Source organism: Vigna unguiculata, chromosome 4, assembly GCF_037176805.1.
Source record: "Vigna unguiculata cultivar grain cowpea cultivar isolate G323 ecotype 2 chromosome 4, ASM3717680v1, whole genome shotgun sequence".
Lineage (NCBI taxonomy): Eukaryota > Viridiplantae > Streptophyta > Magnoliopsida > Fabales > Fabaceae > Vigna > Vigna unguiculata.
The window spans coordinates 3,358,242-3,378,333 of record NC_140795.1 but is presented as its reverse complement, the minus strand read 5'-3'; the positions used below and the strand labels follow the sequence as shown (position 1 = coordinate 3,378,333).

The 20,092-nt window shown below is 30.9% G+C and overlaps 2 protein-coding genes across 3 annotated transcripts; both read left to right on the top strand.

Annotated features, from left to right (window-relative positions):
* The first annotated feature begins 990 nt into the window (after window positions 1-990).
* On the top strand, window positions 991-3,691 carry LOC114181131 (Ssu72-like family protein). Its single transcript, XM_028067488.2, has 4 exons — window positions 991-1,385; window positions 2,245-2,390; window positions 3,178-3,296; window positions 3,451-3,691. Exons 1-4 carry the CDS (start codon window positions 1,171-1,173, stop codon window positions 3,550-3,552), a joined length of 582 nt encoding a protein of 193 aa, XP_027923289.1. The 5' UTR covers window positions 991-1,170; the 3' UTR covers window positions 3,553-3,691.
* Window positions 3,692-6,549: 2,858 nt separating this feature from the next.
* LOC114181808 (extra-large guanine nucleotide-binding protein 3-like) lies at window positions 6,550-13,685 on the top strand. Of its 2 annotated transcripts, none has more exons than XM_028068375.2 (8): window positions 6,550-7,822; window positions 7,974-8,111; window positions 9,195-9,299; window positions 9,410-9,595; window positions 10,419-10,602; window positions 11,168-11,412; window positions 12,570-12,739; window positions 12,828-13,685. In XM_028068375.2, exons 1-8 carry the CDS (start codon window positions 6,737-6,739, stop codon window positions 13,408-13,410), a joined length of 2,697 nt encoding a protein of 898 aa, XP_027924176.1. In that variant the 5' UTR covers window positions 6,550-6,736; the 3' UTR covers window positions 13,411-13,685. The 2 variants fall into 2 exon arrangements, with proteins under 2 accessions (XP_027924176.1, XP_027924177.1); XM_028068376.2 differs by having other exon boundaries at window positions 6,554-7,822; window positions 11,171-11,412.
* Window positions 13,686-20,092: the final 6,407 nt, after the last annotated feature.

Genomic DNA, 20,092 nt, shown 5'->3' with positions numbered 1-20,092 from the left:
AATGAACTGAAATTGATCATCTGAACAGTTTTATTAGAAGTCTTTTAAAATTATAATAAGTTTTGTAATGTTTTGATGACAGGTAATAGTGTAAAATCTAGTATTGCTATTTTTAAAATTAAAATAAAACATAAATAAAGTTTACACAACTACACGTACATAAAATATTTAGATAATAAGTTAATACATATAATTACGAAAAAAAATATGAGTTTACAAATAAAGTTAAAATTATAAAACTTAATAATTGTTATTGGTGTATCGTTTACCAAAAGTTCTTTTACATATCTTTTTTCAACTTTTTTTTCTGTCTTATCCATTTATTTTCTTGTCATTTCTCTTATTTGCTTTTTATTTTCCTTGCAATTTAGTTTTTTAAAACTTTTATTTCATTTTGCATGCTTTAAATTTTGTGGGTTTCAGTTTTTCAATATTATTTATTCTCTCTCTATATATATTCCTTACTTCTATTTAACTTTTTTTTTTTTAAGTTTTGCCAATTATGTCTGCAAATTTCTCAATTGTTGTTTGTTGTTTTTAAAGTGACATTGTATTTTTTTTTTATATTGAAATATTTTTATTATATTATTTATTTTGTTATTGATTAAAAAATACACTACACTTTGTTTTATGCACATGAATATGAACCTTATTTGATGATATAATTAGGGACATTTTTAGAAGTGATATTTTGAGTTTTATTTACGTGAGTTCTTTATTTTATTTTATTATATATATATATATATTTTTTTTAATAACCCTTAATCATCTAATTAATAACCACACCATCTGATCAAATGAAAAATCTAATAACAAAATCCATTTGAAAAACTTTAAATTTTTTAGAAGTAATTATACTAAAAGAGATGAATAAACATTCAATTAAAATTCTTCAAATATATAAGGAATTTTAAACTCAATTAAAATATATATCATATTATTAATTAAAAAATGCCTTTTTAATTTTAAAAAAATCACACAAGCCCTTGAACGAAAGATCCCAAACGATAATAATTTTGTCCTGCATATGTGCCCTAACTCCATTGCAGTGGCTCTGTTCTGTTCCGTGTTCTCCTCTTCTCTTCAATTCAGCATCTCAGTTTCAACAGAGCATCAACAGCAACAAACAAAGAAAGGAAACAAACCTCGAAAGTAAAGAGAACAGAAGAGATGAAGTTTCGTTACGCGATGGTGTGTTCTTCGAACCAGAACAGGAGCATGGAGGCTCATTCCCTGCTCAAGAAGCAGGGCTTCGACGTGTCTTCTTACGGCACTGGTGCCCACGTGAAGCTCCCGGGTCCCTCGCTCCGGGAGCCCAATGTCTACGAATTCGGAACCCCCTACAAGTATATGTTCGATGACCTACGCAAAAAAGACTCTGAACTGTATCCTTTTCTCTCTTTTTATTCGTTTTTTTCTTTCTGCGCTTTCTCTCTCTTTACCCCAAAATCAAATCCCAACTCGTGGGGTTGCTTCCCCTAAAAAAAGATTCCATCTTTTCAGCTTCAACATTTCCCTCTCACAAGTTTTGTTCTATTCAATTTTGTTCATAGACTTGGATTTGTGCTCTTTTGTTGTGTGAGTTTGATTCAGATGGGTGTAGAGGGTTTTCTGTATTGAACTTATGATGAGTATATTGACTTTTATAATTATATTCGGTGAAGTTCTACTTGTATGGTTTTTTATTGGTCGGCAATATGAAGTGTTTTTTTTTTCTGCTGGCAAGACATGGAAATTAAACTTATGTTTATTTGGGGAAATAGAACAAAACAAAAGAAAATCAGTTACTTTCAATATTTTTTTTTTGAATTAGTTGTTTTGTATTTGTTACACCAGGTGGTGATAGTTTTGATGGAGTAATATTCACCGTGATACCAAGTGGTGGGAATTTTTGTGTAGGGATCGATTGAAAGAGCAAAGGGGTTAGTATTGTTAAGTTCTTATTTGATTGTGTGTTGTTTGGGTTAATGGAGTAAGATACTGAGATAACCCACAAAGCTTGCTCAAGTGGTGGTGGTTTGGATAGTTTGCATGAGGTCACAGGTATAAGTTTCATTTTTGTCATTGTAAACACAAGAAAAGAGTGGGATACTGAGTTGATGATCGCATTAATTTTTGTTATCTACATGCCTATCTGTTGTTAGAATTACATGCATGTTGGGTAATGCATTTACTTTGCACTTTCATTCTTGTTTATCATTCTGTGTGGTGTGGTGGATTGATGGCACCTTGACTAGAGTACAGCTATAAACGAAATGGAATCTTGACAATGCTTAAAAGAAATGCATCAGTGAAGTTGGCACCTCAACGGTGGCAAGAAAATGCTGTTGATGGCGTCTTTGACGTGGTTTTGACATTTGAAGAAAAAGTGTTTGATATGGTTATTGAAGGTTAATATTCATCTTGATTTGTTTATTCGGTTTCCTGATTGTTGATTGGTCCGTTTTTAGTGAATATAAAATGGTGTTGTAGGATATTTGAATTTGAGTAACTTCTAGATATATTTTTATTTTGCTAGCAATACAAACAGTCTTCTGCTTCACATTATCTTGGTTGATAGGCCTAATTGAATAAGATACTTGGGTTTTAAGCTGGGATGTCATGTCTGCTAGTGGTGTTAAAAGGAAGTTCACAAGAGATATTTCTCAGCCATGATTTGGCATTTGATTTTAACTAATTAAGAGAACCAAAAAGACAGGTGTTTGTAACCCCAGTTTTTGCAAGGAGGTTGCAACATAATTTATTTTCCTCCCTCCTTGTTTTTATTAACAGCAGAGTTGCAAATACTGTGAAGTGCACTAATGTTCTGTGTTTCTTTTAGATTGTCTTTTATGGTTGTTGGTTGATCTTAAGTTGTTTTTAGCCATTCTAGTTATTTTTGTATTAAGTATGTTTTGCCTCTCATAAAATGAGTGGCCAGATTATATAGTTTTCCCAGAAACGATACTTGATTACTTGATGTTTCTTTCTTACATTTTAGTTTTTAACTACATCTCATAGTTTTGGCTGAAGCTATTGTTTTCTCAGTCCCTCCATGCATATATTGTTGTGGTATCTGTCTAGTTGTGTACATGTGGAAACTCTAGCATAGATACGTCTCTGAATTGAAGACCATATTGTGTCTAATGGCTCTCTAGTACCTATGTTTGATGGCTATCTAACTTAAACAATGTGCAGATCTTCATAACAGAGATCAAGTTTTATTGAAAGCTGTGCTGGTAATCAACTTGGAGGTAAAAGATAACCACGACGAAGCAGCTGTGGGAGCTAAGCATACTTTGGATCTATGTCAGGAGGTTTGTATCTCATGCAATCCATCAATGTTTTCTGTTGATGGCAAAATTCAAGTGCTGTATATGAATTTATATATTTTGAAATGGAGAAGACTTTTTCTTTTTTCTGTTTCTTTTCAATGTTTTATTGCTTACTGTGTATGTATTTTGTGCACAGATTGAAAAAGCTGAATCATGGGAGGAATCAATAGATGAAATTATTACTGGTTTTGAGAATAAGCATCGGAGGAAGCTTTTGTACAGTGTCTCCTTTTACTAAAATATTGCAGGCTCCCTAGAAAAAGAACTGTTACACTGATGAATATTTTATTAAGCATAATATGAAAACCATTTTTGTAAATTTGACTACTGATCTCATTTCAAATGAAAACAGATGTATTGGCTGCTGTGCATTAAAATTTAAGGATTAAACTACCAAAGAACAAAAGGATCATGGACTTGTTTTGGTGAGTTTTCCAAAAGGGTGATGAACTTATTTTACAATTTACATATGAAATAAGTATTTTGAAATATGTAATATGTATTCAGAAAAGATGGAAACATGAAAAATGCTATGGATTTTCTTGTTGTATTTATGCAGTAAAGTACAGTTAATCCATAGAAATTATCAGAATAAATTTTAATTTTTCTGAAGTATTTTCTTTTCTCTATGCATGTTCAAGATTAAACTATGGTCAAGTTGTTTGAGATCCATTTGTACTATTGATTTCAGAATACCACTAGTGCAAAACCTCATGAAAACAATGAATCATGCTAAGAAGACTAACTTCTCTGTTTCTCAGAATCAAGTATAGGAACCAATCTCTTTGCTTTTCAATCATTTTACTCTCATTGTGATATATAAATCAAAATACGGTAAAAGTAATTTGACAACGACAGAAAAAAAAACACTAGTGAGGAGACCAAGTCACAGATAAAATAAGTATTATTTATTGTTTCTGCAGCAAATAACAGTCTAATGGTTTGATATGAATAATTTTCTTAGTATCTTAGTATTTGACCAAGTTATGTCAGACGCCTACATAGAACGCAAGACTGCACCAAATTTATGAAGAAGGTTCCTTGTTTGTAATGTAGCATAAAAGTATAACCTCTGGTCATTATATATTGTTCTCTTTGTTTAATTATGTTTTCAATTCCTCTGATTTGAATTGTGTCATTTTACTTTTCTTAGGCTTTTATGTTATTAGGCTCACCTACTTTTTTTTCTGTAAAATAAAAGGTTCATCTGTTTTTCAAAGCAAATATAGTTTTGTCTTGTTTTTCTAGCTTTTATTAATCTAAAATCTCCACACATTAAACTGATTGTTAAGGATCTATCTGGAATAATTACAAATTTTTCAATCTGAATTTCAAATACAATTTCAAAATTAACGTATTTAACTAAAATAGAGTTGATTTGTAACTCTCTTTCAAAACGTATTTAATTGGATATAATATTATTTACATTGTCTTATCCAAAAATTGGAATTGGTCCCAAATTTTAATATAACTCATTTGCATTATTTAACATGTTAAAAGAAATTTTATTTGATTTATTTTCATCATTTAATTATTTTAATTTGAATGTCAGTCTAAAATATATTTTAACAAATAAAAGTAAATTGACGCTGTTAAACTAAAGTATTATATACATTAATTTTTAAGTTTTGAAACTAAAATATATTAAAATTTAAGACAAATAATATATTTTGATTTCACAGGACTTAAGCCTATAATATTTAATATTTAATGAAATGAAATATGATATATATTGATGCCCATGTGTATCTTTTTGTTTCACTCAAGAATTCATATTTAATAATTCATTTAGTATTAATATTATTATAATATATTTATGCCACATCCAATATTAATAATAATGGTATTTAATATTAATAGTGTTAGTGTAATTCTTTTTAATCTATAACGTGTATTTGTATTTAATATCATTATGCGTTTATTAATTTATTTGAAAAAAATTAAATTATAAATTATTAGAGTTTAATATTTATGTAATATTTATTGATATATACTTGTAATAATAAATACTAATAGTAACTGAATCTTAAATACTAATATTTAATTAAAAGAAATTAAGTTATACATATAGTCTATAAAAAACGGCTTATGCGTCACTTTTATAAATTATTTATTGAAAAAACTTCTCTATCATTGTACAATACATTTTTTTTTACGTTTTCTTAAAAATAAAAATTAATTTTAACAAATTAAAATAATTTATTTATTTGATAAAATAATTACATAGCTTCTCCATTTAATTATATATATTTTTAAACGATTAATGCAATTTTTTTACGTTTTGAAAATTATATTATTTTAATAGAAAATATGAACACATAAACGTATATGTTTCCGCGTGATAAAAGAGTTTTTTGACTTTTAAAATATTTATCTTAAAAAATATATGATTACATATTCTTTTAATAAAATAGCTTCAACAAAACCGCTAAATTTTAGTCAGAATAGAAAACGTTTGTTCCTTAGTTTGAATTACATTTTCTACTTTCATTTAGTTTTTAAAATTATTTAGAAAAGTGTGGAAGTAAATTATCATATGATTAATCTTATCGCCGATAAAAAAACATGATTAATCTTATCAATTTTTGTTTAAATTCGTACTTTAGACATTTAAAGTTATTTTAAATTTAACTAAGTTTCTAAATAGGTCGTAATGAAATAATAATATAAAGATTATAATCCAAAATTTACACGATTGAATTATGTGTATACTTAAATATGAAGTCGTTTAAACAATATTTTATAATTATTTTTTAATTCGAATTACGGTTAAAAATGACTTCACTGGCTCTGTAAAAACTTGGGCAATAATTGATGCGAGAACCTTTAAATTCATTTACAATTTAAAATATAAGAAAGACTTTATTGACTTAAAGAATACGACTCATAAGCATATTATGTTTTGTTACAGATTCACACCAAAGAGAATAAGAAAGAAAATTATATATTTGTTTTATTTGATTAAAAATAAAATAATTTTTAAAAAAATTAATTTTTAATTTAAATAATTATATTAATACTTAGAAAATTTAAGTTAAACACTAACATTGAGAAATTTAACGTTGAAATGATTTTTATGCGAAGCTTTAAAATTGTAAAATTAAAATAACCAATATCTTTAAGTAGTCGAAGTTAACTCATGCCTATGTCATAAAAATGTATTGAAAAAAACATATATGCAATCACGATGACGTGAAATATAACGGAATACAGTGAAGAGAGACGGAGTCTGGCGTTAAAGGCCTCCGTTTACTTTCTGCTAACTGCTGCAGCTGACAACTCAACACTCACAAACTCTTTCTTTCGCTTCCTCTGATCCAAAAGACGATGGAACCTTTAGGTTGATTCCTTCGAACTCTCGCACTTTCTTTATAAATTTCCCGCACTTTCTCGCCCTCCAAAAGCCCTTCGCAAACCCTAAAATGGCGTCGGAATCTACTGAAGAGGACAAATCCTGGGAGCATGTCCTCCGCCGCATGCTCCCCGCCGGTGCGCCGCTCCCGGACGAGGAGCACCTGGACTACTCCATCGCTGTCGAGTACGAAGGTCCACCGGTTCCATACGACGTTCCCAAGGTCGATCCGCTCGAAATCGGCGCCACCGCGTCCGCCGTCGCCGTACCGATACGGACGGCTTCAATCGTCTCCGATCACAACGCGTCGGCCTCGATTCCGGTCGCCATGCCGGTGCATCCGCGGTTCTCGCGGTTCGGCCGAATCCGCAACGGCGGTTTCGACCGCGCGCCGCCGCCGCCGCCGAGAAGTCCGGTGGAGAGCCGGAGGTCGTCGTCAGTCTCCAGGTCTCAGTCGCAGTTCGATTCGCGCAGCGGCGAGGTGGTTTATCGATCCGATTATTCCGGCGAGGTGAACGACGAAGACGGAGCAAGCTCCGCCTCGGAGGCGTCTGAGCAGCAGTCTCCGCCGAATTCTGCTCCGGTGCCTCGAGGCGGGCCCGGAGCGGGCAAGCGTCCGACGACTGTGACGTTTCATACTCCGAGGGACTCCGAGGACGACGGAGACGATTTTCCGTCGCCGAGGTCGGTTGCGACGGAGCCGGTGGGATCGCCGGTGGGCGCGTCGCCGTCGCGGAATACGAAGCGGTGGATTTGTAGCAGATGTGGAAATAGTAACAGGTTGAAGGAGAAGGAAGCGTGTTTGGTGTGTGATTCAAGGTACTGTAGTAACTGTGTGCTGAAAGCGATGGGGTCTATGCCCGAGGGAAGAAAATGCGTGAGTTGCATTGGGAAGCCCATTGATGAATCGAAGAGGCCAAGTTTGGGGAAGTGTTCTAGAATGTTGTCGAAAGTGTGTAGTTCTTTGGAGATTAATCAGATTATGAAGGCTGAAAAGGAATGTCCTGCTAATCAGCTTCGGCCGGAGCAGCTTATTGTGAATGGCCGGCAGTTGAGGCAAGAGGAGTTGGCTGAGATTCTGGGCTGCCCCATCCCTCCTCAGAAGTTGAAGCCCGGGAGGTATTGGTATGATAAGGACTCTGGACTTTGGGGCAAGGTGAAAATGGAAAACTATTAACAACTTTAATGCTTCAATATGTTGTGTTTTTGTGTTTCTTTTAGTGTTTGTCTTTGGTTATATGTATAGGCTACTTTTATTGGATTGGTTTGTTGTTTTGCTGAACTTGGATATGGTGGATCGATTTCAGGAAGGAGAGAAGCCTGATAAGATAATAAGTTCGAAGCTTAATATTGGAGGCAAGCTTCAGACGGATGCGAGCAATGGGAATACCAGAGTCTACATGAATGGCCGTGAAATAACAAAGATTGAGCTTAGAATGTTGAAGGTAATCAAATCAATAATCAGGTTCTTGCTTTCATTTAGCTTGGATTTGGTTCTGAATGAAATAATTGAACATGGAAGTTAGTAAATGTACTAGAATCTAGGCTAGAATGCTAGATACCAACTTTTTTAGCTGAGCGTCAATGTTTTCTATGTCTTGGCTTCAACTAAGGTTGTGTGTGAAGTACCACGTGGCAACCCTAATTGATTGTTGTAGTGCTTGACAAGTTTATACACATTCGGTTAACTAAGGAAAAACAAAAATGAATACAGACCGTGCTATTATCAGTCAACTTATGGCCATTTCTGTTTCTAAAAATTTAGGTGTTTGGATTTTACTTTAATGCCTACCAATTACTATCGATATCAAGAAGAAAAAAGCATTACTTAAATTACTCTCTTTGCTGGGTAATATTAGAGATAGTAGATATTAACCCTGGACATACATTAATTGTTTTTCTTAGCATTTCCCTTTAAAAATAGAAAATATTTCAAGCATATAAGCTTACCTGATTTTAGTGCAACCATAATTTCTACTTGTTGACAATCAACAATCAATTTTAACACAACTTATGAAACCCTGGAAAATTATATAGTAGCTTTTATGATGGTACCTTAAATGTCTGTTTTCACATATTGTACCTAAAATGTCTGTTTTCTCTAACTTATTTATTTTCCTGCTCTCTTATAATTTCTTTTTGTGTCTCTTTCTTATTCTGCGCTCCTTTCTATCTTTTAAAAAACCATGCTTGCCAAAACAACTTGAGATAGTGTGAAGTTTGTCTTGAAAGGAGGATTGCAAAGGCCTTTCAGTAGACAGTTCTTTTAAATGCATTTAGGCCATAGCACGCGAAATAAATCTTGATCATGTGAACCATGTCTTCAAAGAAGGCTGCAAGGGCCTTTCAGTAGACAGTTCTGCTCCCTCTTTTAAATGCATTTAGGCCATCTCAAGTGAAAGAAATATTGAATTTTTTCTTTGTTGTCCCTACTGACCCAATCATATACCATTAAGCTATCGTGTTTCAATTTGTAATGTCTTTATCATCTCATTGGTTTATTTGTGATTTGTTGGTTATCATTTCAGTTAGCAAATGTTCAATGTCCACGAGATACCCATTTCTGGGTTTATGAAGATGGATCTTATGAAGAAGAAGGGCAAAATAATATTAAGGGGAACATATGGGGAAAGGTTCTCTCTTATCTGATAATAGCATACACTTCTGTTCAATTTAGGCTTGAAAGTGTATCTCTTCTTAATTTGGTTTTTTATACAATATTAGTTTGGTTTATGGTAGGCAGGCGTCCACTCGTTTCATTTGTTCATTATTCTCATTGCCTGTACCTCCCGCTAATCCTCCTGGGGTCAGGGATAATTCAACTAACTATTCAACAAGATCTGTGCCTGAATATTTGGAGCAAGGCAGAGTTCAGAAACTTTTGTTGTTTGGCATGGAAGGGTCTGGAACAGCCACGTTATTCAAACAGGCATGTTTGTTTCCTCTATCTTTTACTTCTTCTGGCTCTCTCACCTTCTTTCTCATAGTTGCATGTTTTCACACCTTTTGTGCTTATTAACTTTTAGCCTGGCTGATTTGGATTAAATATATTTGGCTTTCCCTTTTTGATGGGTAAAGGACTTTAGTGAAGAGTCATAGTTTATGTTCTTGATTCATTGTGCAATGGAGGCTGATAGACTGAATAATGTAGATATAAGTTGACTATTTTCTTAGGAGTTTAGATATAAACACGTGCTCATCCACACTCTCACAAATATATGTTGTATAGCCATGTATTTGCTTAAGTATGGATGATACATGCATGCATATACCATTAATTTTTTGTATCATGTTCTGTGTGCTTGTCAGATTCATATAACATAATGTACCAATGAATACCTATTTATGCAAAACGCATACGTACTAAGAAATTAGGTGTATATTTAAACAAGAAGTTATATGCATTTTAATCTGTATGCACAACTTATGGATAATGGAAACGCGACCTTGCCTTATTTTTATTGTAGTGATTTCTCATATGCTCATTATGGATGACTTTTTCAGTGCAAATGTGGCAGGAGATAATTTTTCGAAAATTGCATCATTTTAGTTTACATGCTTATGACACTTTTGAGTTGGAACAGGCTTTAATTCTTGTTATTGTGATTATAACACCTTTTCTTTTTTGATACATATTATTTTTTCTATTAACCTGGCGTTAACTGTTAATATGGTGTTTTACTGATTGTTTTGTTTTTTGCATTTTATCATTTCTAATTATCTGAACTTCATTTTCCCCACCTGTGGAACAGGCCAAGTTTCTATATGGAAACAAGTTTTCTTCAGAAGAATTACAAAATATCAAGCTTATGATTCAAAGCAACATGTACAAGTATCTTAGCATTCTACTTGAAGGACGAGAGCAGTTTGAAGAGGAAGCTCTGGCAGAGCGAGAATCTACTTCATTAGAAGGTGAAGGATCTGGACAAGTACAAGGTATAATTTCTTTCATTGATTGATGGGACTGTTTCTCTTTAAGTTGATGTGCCACTTGCTTTCTACTATTTTGTGGCATATATTTCTTTTTCTTCTATATATGTATATTATATGATCATACAGTGATGCTTAATGGTTTTAAATTTCCATAATGTTTGTAACATATGCATTTGCTCTGTATTTTTTACTCACGTACCTCGTGCTTTTGTTGCATTTCGAATGCTCACTATATCAATTCATTTGTCATTTTTTCTTCATGTTTGTGTGAAATTGTTGTCCAATTGGAACATTTAATGAAGAACGTCTAGTCCTCTTGGAGTATATCTTGGAGAGAGTTCTTTTTCTTGCCCATTATTTGCAATAACTACAGGGCAATACAACTATGTTTTGAATAGTATATTGGATCAATTGTCCTTTTAAGCAACAATTTTCAAGTTAGATGTGGTAATTTTTGATACCGCATCAATTTTTTCCTTTGTGGATGATACAATTTGATAACCTTTTTTGTAATGTCTGTGGAAAAACTACAGTTCTGTGAGTGAATCTAATTGTAAACTAAATTTAGCAGAAACAGCAGCTGATGGAAACAAGCCTTGTATTTATTCAATCAATCAAAGATTCAAGCACTTTTCTGACTGGTTACTGGATATTATGGCAACGGGAGATTTGGAGGCCTTCTTCCCTGCTGCAACACGTGAGTATGCTCCTATGGTAGATGAGATCTGGAGAGATCCTGCTGTTCAGGAAACATACAAGAGGAGAGAGGAATTGCATAATCTTCCTGATGTTGCTAAATATTTCTTGGATCGGGTATGACTCTAATATTTCCTTTTTATTATTTCTTCTTCTTGATAAGTATTTAGTGGTGTTGTTTTGTATATTTCTTTGCCACTGAACTAGTAATTATGTTTACATGGTTATTTATGTTTGTCCTTAACAAAATTATTTTTCCAATTCCATCCTGAAGTTACTTCAAAGTAACTGACAACATTGTCACTGCTTTCCCAAACTACTGTTTTTCCTTATATGTCAATAATCTTTAAAAATATGCAAGAGGTGAATGTAACATTTTCCGGCTGTAGAAAGAATCCTGGATTAGAAGGGTGTGTCTATCATGTTTTCTCTTCTGTTTTTTGTATTTTCCTCTACCTTGTTAGATAATATAATTTCCCTTGGTGGATAGGAATTGTTCCCATCACATAATCACAAATATCTATGGAACATTAAACTGCATAGCAGAAGAGAAGTCATGGAAACTATACTGGTTGTCTTGTCATATTAATTATTAAAAGCGTATATTATACTATCAAAAAATTGAGAGTGGAGTAGCAAATGTTATTAGTTGATATTTCACTTATTTATGATTTAGGTAAATATTTAATGTCTAGATTTTTATAGATTTCTATGGATATCAAGATGTCTATTTAATGAGCATGTAATTATGTACTTTTGTGCAACTTCAATGAAAAAATATCTACGATTCTCTCAATGCATGAATTGATACCTCTCAATGCATATTTAAATACCTGCATAATAATATTGCCACCATGGAAAACTTACAGCAAGATATTCACAATCCATCATCTTTATAGTTGCTAAAGTTTGATTGGATAGAAGATTGAGAACCGAACCTTCTAAAGAATACTTTTAAAGTATGGTCTAAAATTTAAATTGTGGAGCATAACTCCTTCCTGCCTATCTAAATTTGGCTCATATAATAAATGTTTGTCTTTCACTTTAGTGTGCTCTGTTATCAAGATGTCTTATCATATGAGATCTTGCACACGCAATAGAAATATTATGATGTGCATATTCATCTTTTACCTTCTATTTTTATTAGTCTTGCTTTTGTACTTTTGATTTTTCATATTTTTCGGGCTAATATTTTAAAAATAATCTTGAAATGTATGGACTTCCGTACCGTGCTTCTGTTATCAAGAGGTGTAATTATATGTGATCCTGCACAGGCAATAGAAATTTCGAGCAATGAGTATGAACCTTCTGATAAGGATGTATTATATGCGGAAGGAGTCACACAGAGCAACGGTCTCGCATTCATGGAGTTCTCATTTGATGATAGGAGTCCAATGTCTGAGATATACAGTGAAAACCTCAATTGCCCTCCTCCCTTAACCAAGTAAATCACTGTCCTCAATCTCCTTTTCTCTTATTTTACGGAATCTTCTGAAAATGTACTTGACTTCTTGACACCGTTATTGATTCAGATATCAACTGATTCGCATAAATTCAAAGGGACTGCGTGATGGTTGCAAATGGTTGGAAATGTTCGAAGATGTGAGGGCAATCATATTTTGCGTTGCCCTGAGTGACTACGACCAGATGTGGCCCAGTAGCAACGGTCAGCTTCGAAACAAACTACTGGCAAGCAAAGATCTTTTCGAGAGTCTGGTGAAGCATCCTTGTTTTAAAGATACCCCATTTGTGCTTCTCCTAAATAAATATGATGCCTTTGAAGACAAGATAAATAAAGTTCCTCTATCAAGTTGTGAGTGGTTTGGGGACTTTTGCCCCGTGAGACCTCATCACAACAATCATGCCCTAGCCCACCAAGCATACTACTATGTGGCTGTGAAGTTCAAAGAGCTTTATTATTCCCTAACTGGGCAGAAGTTGTTTGTGGGGCAAACTCGTGGTCGGGACCGCACCTCGGTCGATGAGGCATTCAAATACATAAGGGAAATCATCAAATGGGACGATGAGAAAGACGATGATGTATATGAAATCAACCCAGAAGAGTCTTTTTACAGTACAGAAATGAGTTCTTCACCCTTCGTCAGACAGGAGTGAATGGTAACCCTTCTTCCAAAAAATTTATTTTTAGGAGCAATGCATTGCATTTGTGAAGGTCAGGGAGTGGGAGAGTATGTTGTTTTGTTTTGGTTTTTTAGGATCTTCCCCAAACAGCTTCAAATGATTTTTGCCCCTTCATAAATAAGCTAATTTGATTGAGAGGTTGTAAATTCAGAGGTGATTTGTTCTCTGTACAGCTTATGTTGACAATATTCTTCAGCTTAATTTGAAAAATAAAAATAAAACATAAAAGAGCTATTTTTTTTCTCTAACCGTCCATTTTTTAACCACCCATTTATTACCCGGTGTTAAAAAAAATAATTTACAAAAAACCTAACTTCTTTTAACTTACAAAGATTGCTTGAGTTATGATTGATTTATTAGGAAAGTAAATGAGTTAAGCATATTGAATTTATGATTCAACTTTAGCGATTAAGTAGTGTTTTTAATAACTGTCACGATTTCTCCGCAAGCATGAATGACTTGTTATGATTAGTTAATGAATAACCATAGAGCCAACTGAGTTCGATCTAATGGAAATTCTTTTTTATTACTATAAATATGACATAAATATACCACAGGTAAATAAAAAATTATACAACTCAATTCTCTTCAAAAAAAAATTAGATTCGTCAAACTTGCCCTATATTAAATATACGCCTTCCTCGTTTTATGAAAAAAGAAAATATTTATTAGGACCGTAAATAAAATAAAAAACAAAAAAGCCTATTGGCATGTTACATTGTCATACACACCTAAATAAATGTGTCTCTTTTATCCTAAATTTGTAATCTCGAAGAACATTGTAATCTTTAAAAAGTGATCTAGTCACTATTATACTATTTTCAAGACTCCCAAAAATCAATATTGCATATTGGATATTCCTTTTGAACCATACTCAAATAAAATGTTGGATGCTTCTTTTTGTAAGTCTTGGGCTTCCAATATGAATTGTTCTGTTTTCACCACAGAGGGATAAATTGGTCCGGAAACACATTGATACTAGAGAATGATAAAAATCACACTAGTGATGCTAAAATAAAATACAATTTCTAAATATATAAACATATAATACTATTCTTTACTAAAAGTCACAAGTTCAAAATGTCAACATATTCATAATTATCTTTCAATATGGATTTTTATCTCAAAATCCTGAATATTTATTTACGAAAATCATAATAAAATCATCTCATTGTTACACATTTTTATTTTTCGAGAAAAAAAACTTAAAAGATATAACATTAAACGTTACTAAAAAGTAATTTAACACGTTTGATCGGAAAATGTAAAAAAATAAAGATGATTACTCAACTGTTTGATTTAATTATAAAACTAAAATATAAAAATTACTTAAAACAATTTAATTCTTATTTTAATAAAAAAACAAAATCAATATTTTTTACTCATTTCTTACCGATTAAACTTTTTTCCCACTCATTTTTTTCTTTTTTTTTTCTTTTTCCCATTCACTTCCTGTATTTTTTCTTTCTACCAAATGGCGACTTATTGCTATAAAAATTTATAAATTCAAAAATATGGATTATCACCTTAGCATTGCACTTGAATTTTCATCACATAGCTTCAGCATTAATATCGACTCTTTAGAACTGATCCAAGAGCTTTTGAAGACAATTGTATAATGGATTGCAATCACAATCTTGTTACTTCATTCTAAAATGCATTTAGTTAATGGACAAAAAATTAATTGCATATATAGTCATAATTGGTCCTTTATGCGGAGGTCACAAAATTTTTCTTTTTTTGTTTTTTTTATCTCTAAAAATAAGTCCACTTCATTTAATAACAGATAACTCATATTTTTAAATGAACAGAAATCTCACTTGTGAGATTAATTATTTCCTAATATCTATTTCATAAATATGAAAAGTATTTGTTTTAGTATGTGTAACTACTCAAATTATAAAACTATATCAATCTTAGGGTAAAAATAGTTCAAATTCCTTAATTTCTACAATGTCACCTTCCATTAAATGTAAGGAGAAACGTACCCAGGAGACAATAAAACGCAATAAATAAATAAATAAATTAAATTGTAAACTGGTTGCGTCAATATTTTGAGATAAAGACGATGCTAATTTCTTATCTAAATCGAAATTGAAAATCTTTCTTTCAAATTAATTAATAATATTTACTATATTTGTTAAATCATGTGTACCAACCTAAATAGAAATATCTTATGATAAAATAAATTTAGAGATGTACTTTTTAAAGTCAAAGACTGTTAAAGATGTTGGTCGAAACCTAAAATAAATCTATCTCATTCAGGCATGCAATTTCATATTTTAACTCTGCAAACCTAACTTATACCATTTAAGATTAAGCCTAACTTTACCCATTTCACCCTATTCATCTTCATGCAACAAAATTCAACAACGATTAATAAATCTAAAATCCATTTTTAACAAGACACTTTTTCAAAAATTGAGACTTGACACGTTTTTAAAAACGGTTATCAATTAGTTGGATAATACTCACTTTCGTTTAGATGTATCAGTTTGATAACCGTGTTTTTAAATATGTGTCAATCTAGTTTAAACTTTTGAAAAAGTGTCTTAATCAAGTCACTTTCAGACAAAAATTACTAAAGTTGTTAACTTAATTCATGACTTTTATCACTAAATTTTAATATAAATATCAATACTTAATTTTGTAATTCATTTTAAATATCAATACCGTTAAAATGATTTTTTGCTGAAAATTACTTAATTAAGGTATTTTTTCAAAAGTTAGAACTTAATTGACATCCTTTTAAAAGCAAGTAAGTACCAAATTGACACATCCAAACAAAAGTAGGTACCATCCAACTAATTAAACTTATATATAATTACCATATTTCACAAAACAGAACTAAAAAGATGAATAATTATATTTTTTCAGTACAGAATCTAAGTGTCACTCATCAAACTAATTAATAATTTATTCATTTATTGTTTTTAAAGAAGAGGGTGGTTCCATTATCGCCGGCAGAAAGAGTGATTGTATTTTTCTGACTCCATATTCATACCTAACTAGGCTCACCCATGCTTACTTTCAATTCCTCATCACTCATATATATAATAAACACAAGAGAATTCAATATAGTACAATATCCTAGTCAAACCGCTACCTTAAATTTTAATATGCTTACTCATCTTTCTCACAATTATTAACCTTTGCATGTAACATAGCAGAAAAATCTGCATTAATTAAACTGTTTTTGCTGTTAGGTATAATGTGAGGCCTGTGATTTAGGTTAGTTGTGTTGGATTTGGAATTTAAACTGGTAACCTACATTTTTGTTGAAGTCCAAAGTAAAAGCTTATAAATAGTACAAAGTTGACAATAACATTGTTGTCTCATGTCCCTGCACCATCTTTTACTTGAGAAAGTTGAGAAATTATTGGCTCTAACATGTCTCCTCAACTACTACTTAAACCACCATGTCAGAGTCAAGTGTTTATAACTGTGTGTGTTTGAATCAACATTTACAAACTTTACTTTAATGTTTTTCATTTTATAATAACATTATACTTTTTATCTCAAGTTTCAGTAAAATATAGAATTAATTCTTCTTTAAAATTTTCGATCAATTTAGTCTTTTATTTTTTAAAATACGTGAATTTGAATTTAATCTTTTTAACAAAATTTTGTTAAGTTTATCTGACGTTTCAAGTGTATTTCATGATAGTATTTGAATTGTTTACACCATTTAAGACATTTTCACTTTAATGTTAATTCAAAAATTATCATAAAATGCGTTTAAAATGTCAAATAAACTTGACAAAATTTGGTAAGAAGGACTAAATCTACGCATTTTTAAAAATAAAGGACTGAAATAGTATAAAATTTCAAAGAAAATTAATTCTAAAATTTACGAAACTTAAAGAATAAAAAAATATTTAACCCTTATTCCTTATTTTATTGAAATTGTGTTTGAAATGTTATAATTGATATGTACGTGTCTAGAGATGTCAAAAAAATCCGTACATGTGGGTATCCGCGGAAAAACCCTCAACGGGTATAAAACGGATATTAAAAATGGATACCCGCTACCCGCGGGTACAGATATTTTTTATGCTCGCATGTTAACGGGGCAGGTACGGGTATCATAGTATCCGTACCCGTGGATACTCGTACCCGCTAAACTTATACCTCTTGACATTTTTCTCTTTCTTTTCTTTGAAATTGGACATATACATCAAACCTTATATAGACAATGACGTTTATGGTATGCTTGTTGTCAAATGATGGAATAAAAATAAGAATACTTGGCATGTGGCAATTGAGGTTTATTATTTGCTTATTTTGTTTATTTTTTAGGAACCAATCGAAGAGAGTGAGTTTGTTAATCAAAACACTAATTAAAAAATTTCGATTGTGTTGAATGTCATTTTATATTTACTTTTACAATTATTTGGACTTGTATCAACTTGAGTTTACTTGAACATTATTTAAAATTTATGACAATGATGTATTTTATTTGAATTTATGATTAAATATTTATTTTTTAAATAATTTTGCAAATACCTATGGATATGAAAAAAATAGGCAGACACCCACATAATGGATACCCGACAAATATAAGTACGGTACGGGATAAATATTTATCCAACGGGTAGGATACGGGGTTGACATCCCTGTACGTGTGTAAAGGATTGATTAAAATTTATAATTATAATTAAATGTGATGAAAGTTATAAGAATATATATATATAGAATGTTGTTTATTGCGTCATGGACTGATTGCACACGCAAAGAAGTCAAAGATGAAGGGTTTAGGATTTGCAATGAAATTGAATCGAAGGGTTTGAAGGTGTCAACAATGGAGTTTTATTACTTTCGTAAATACCAACGTCTCTTTTCTTTCACCTATTCAATCACCATCACAAATTTTATACATAGAAAAGGTCAAACTAATAATAGTTTTTTTTTAAATAAAATAAAACAAATCATAAATTATCACTTTGATCTTCAATTTATAGAATGTTGTCGTGGTAGTTTCTAGATTGAAAAAAATTCAAAAAAAAAAAATCAACAATGAAATTAGTTATTAAATGAATAAAAAAAAGTATGATTAAGGTTTCATTTAAGATTAATTAAAATATATTTGATGCCCCATTATCACCGTTTCTATTTATTTTTGTCACAAATTGACTCCTATTACCATGCCAACTCATTTCTAATTCCTAGGACTTAGATTCATATATATTATGTAGGACTTGGACCTTCTCGAATATAAAATTATTAATAATGTGTATTTTTAATTGCCGATTACTAATATATTTATTATTTATTCAAACAACATCGAAATCTTCAATTTTTTTGTAATTCTGCAGAAGAATTCCAGCTTGCTGCGATGGTCGATCTTTTTATCTTTGTTGATTTAAGCATAGTCATTAAGTTAATTAATTTCCAGAAAAATGTACTACCTACACAGCATAATTTATGTACCATGATTTTTATTTGTCTTCCTAGAATTTTAATATCATATTTATTATTACTTTTCCTGTTATGTTCTTAGCTTTTCAAGTAATTTGTATTTGTTATATATATATATATATATATATATATATATATATAGAGAGAGAGAGAGAGAGAAATAAATGAGCAAAATAAAAAACTTAATAACTATTTTGCTAATATAATAATGGTTAAATATATTTTTGTCTCTTCACTCTCGATGAATTCTTGAATTAGTATATTTCAAAATTTTGGACCAATTTATTCTTTCATCATTCGATATACGTAGATTTAATCCTTTTAATAATTTTTTGTTAAATTTATTTGACATTTCAAGTGCGTTTCATAATGGTATTTGATTTAACATTAAAACAAAAATGTGTCAAACAGTATAAACAACTCAACTACAATTTTAAAATACGTACGGAACATCAAATAAACCTAATCAAATTTGATTAAAATGACTAAATTCACATATTTCGAAAGATAAATGATTAAATTGGTTAAAAGTTTCGAAATGAACTAATTCCAAAATTCACTGAAAGTTAAAGGAAAAAAAAACATATTTAACCTTTATAATCATAATTATTTTATTTCTTAGTTATTGTAAAACAATATTAAAAGACATATAGAAATTAACGGAGAGAGTAATAAAGTAATCTTATTAATCGGAATATTTTAACTAAGAAAACCTTAGAAGTTTCCATTACAATTAAAACCATGAGTTGCAGGCCGAAAAGAATGGCACTTATGTCAGGAAGCATGTTCATTAAAACTCAAGGGGGGAGAAAATAAAAGAAAATTATTAAAATAATTAAGAAGATCGAAAATCTAGTAAAACCTCTATTAAAAAATACGTGGTAAATTTAACCTAGTGTGTGTGATTATATCAGTTGTAAAATATTGATTTACATGGTTAATTATAGATGGAATTGATTATATGAATAAGTTTTACATTTTGACATGTTGAGTAAAATATATATATATTTTTAAAAAAGATTTCTATGACTCTGATGAATCTATTAGGCTTTTTAAAGGAGATTTTTTTATCAGTAAACTTAAAAAAAATGGTATAAAATGATTTTTGTCGTTAATTATATGTTTAAATTAATTTATTATTTGGGGTACCCGAAAATGAGGATTAATAAAAAAAAAAGTTAACTTTAAAATTACCCAATGCATTTAACTTATCAACTTTTTATTTTCTATTAATTAA

Bases quoted from the DNA above. Each gene is read 5' to 3' on its own strand.
- LOC114181131 (XM_028067488.2), top strand. From the start codon at position 1,171: ATGAAGTTTCGTTACGCGATGGTGTGTTCTTCGAACCAGAACAGGAGC. The intron at 1,386-2,244 runs GTATCCTTTTCT...ACTAGAGTACAG, and splicing joins CGCAAAAAAGACTCTGAACT to CTATAAACGAAATGGAATCT. The intron at 3,297-3,450 runs GTTTGTATCTCA...TTTTGTGCACAG, and splicing joins CTTTGGATCTATGTCAGGAG to ATTGAAAAAGCTGAATCATG.
- LOC114181808 (XM_028068375.2), top strand. From the start codon at position 6,737: ATGGCGTCGGAATCTACTGAAGAGGACAAATCCTGGGAGCATGTCCTC. The intron at 7,823-7,973 runs GTGAAAATGGAA...GATCGATTTCAG, and splicing joins ACTCTGGACTTTGGGGCAAG to GAAGGAGAGAAGCCTGATAA. The intron at 10,603-11,167 runs GTATAATTTCTT...AACTAAATTTAG, and splicing joins AGGATCTGGACAAGTACAAG to CAGAAACAGCAGCTGATGGA.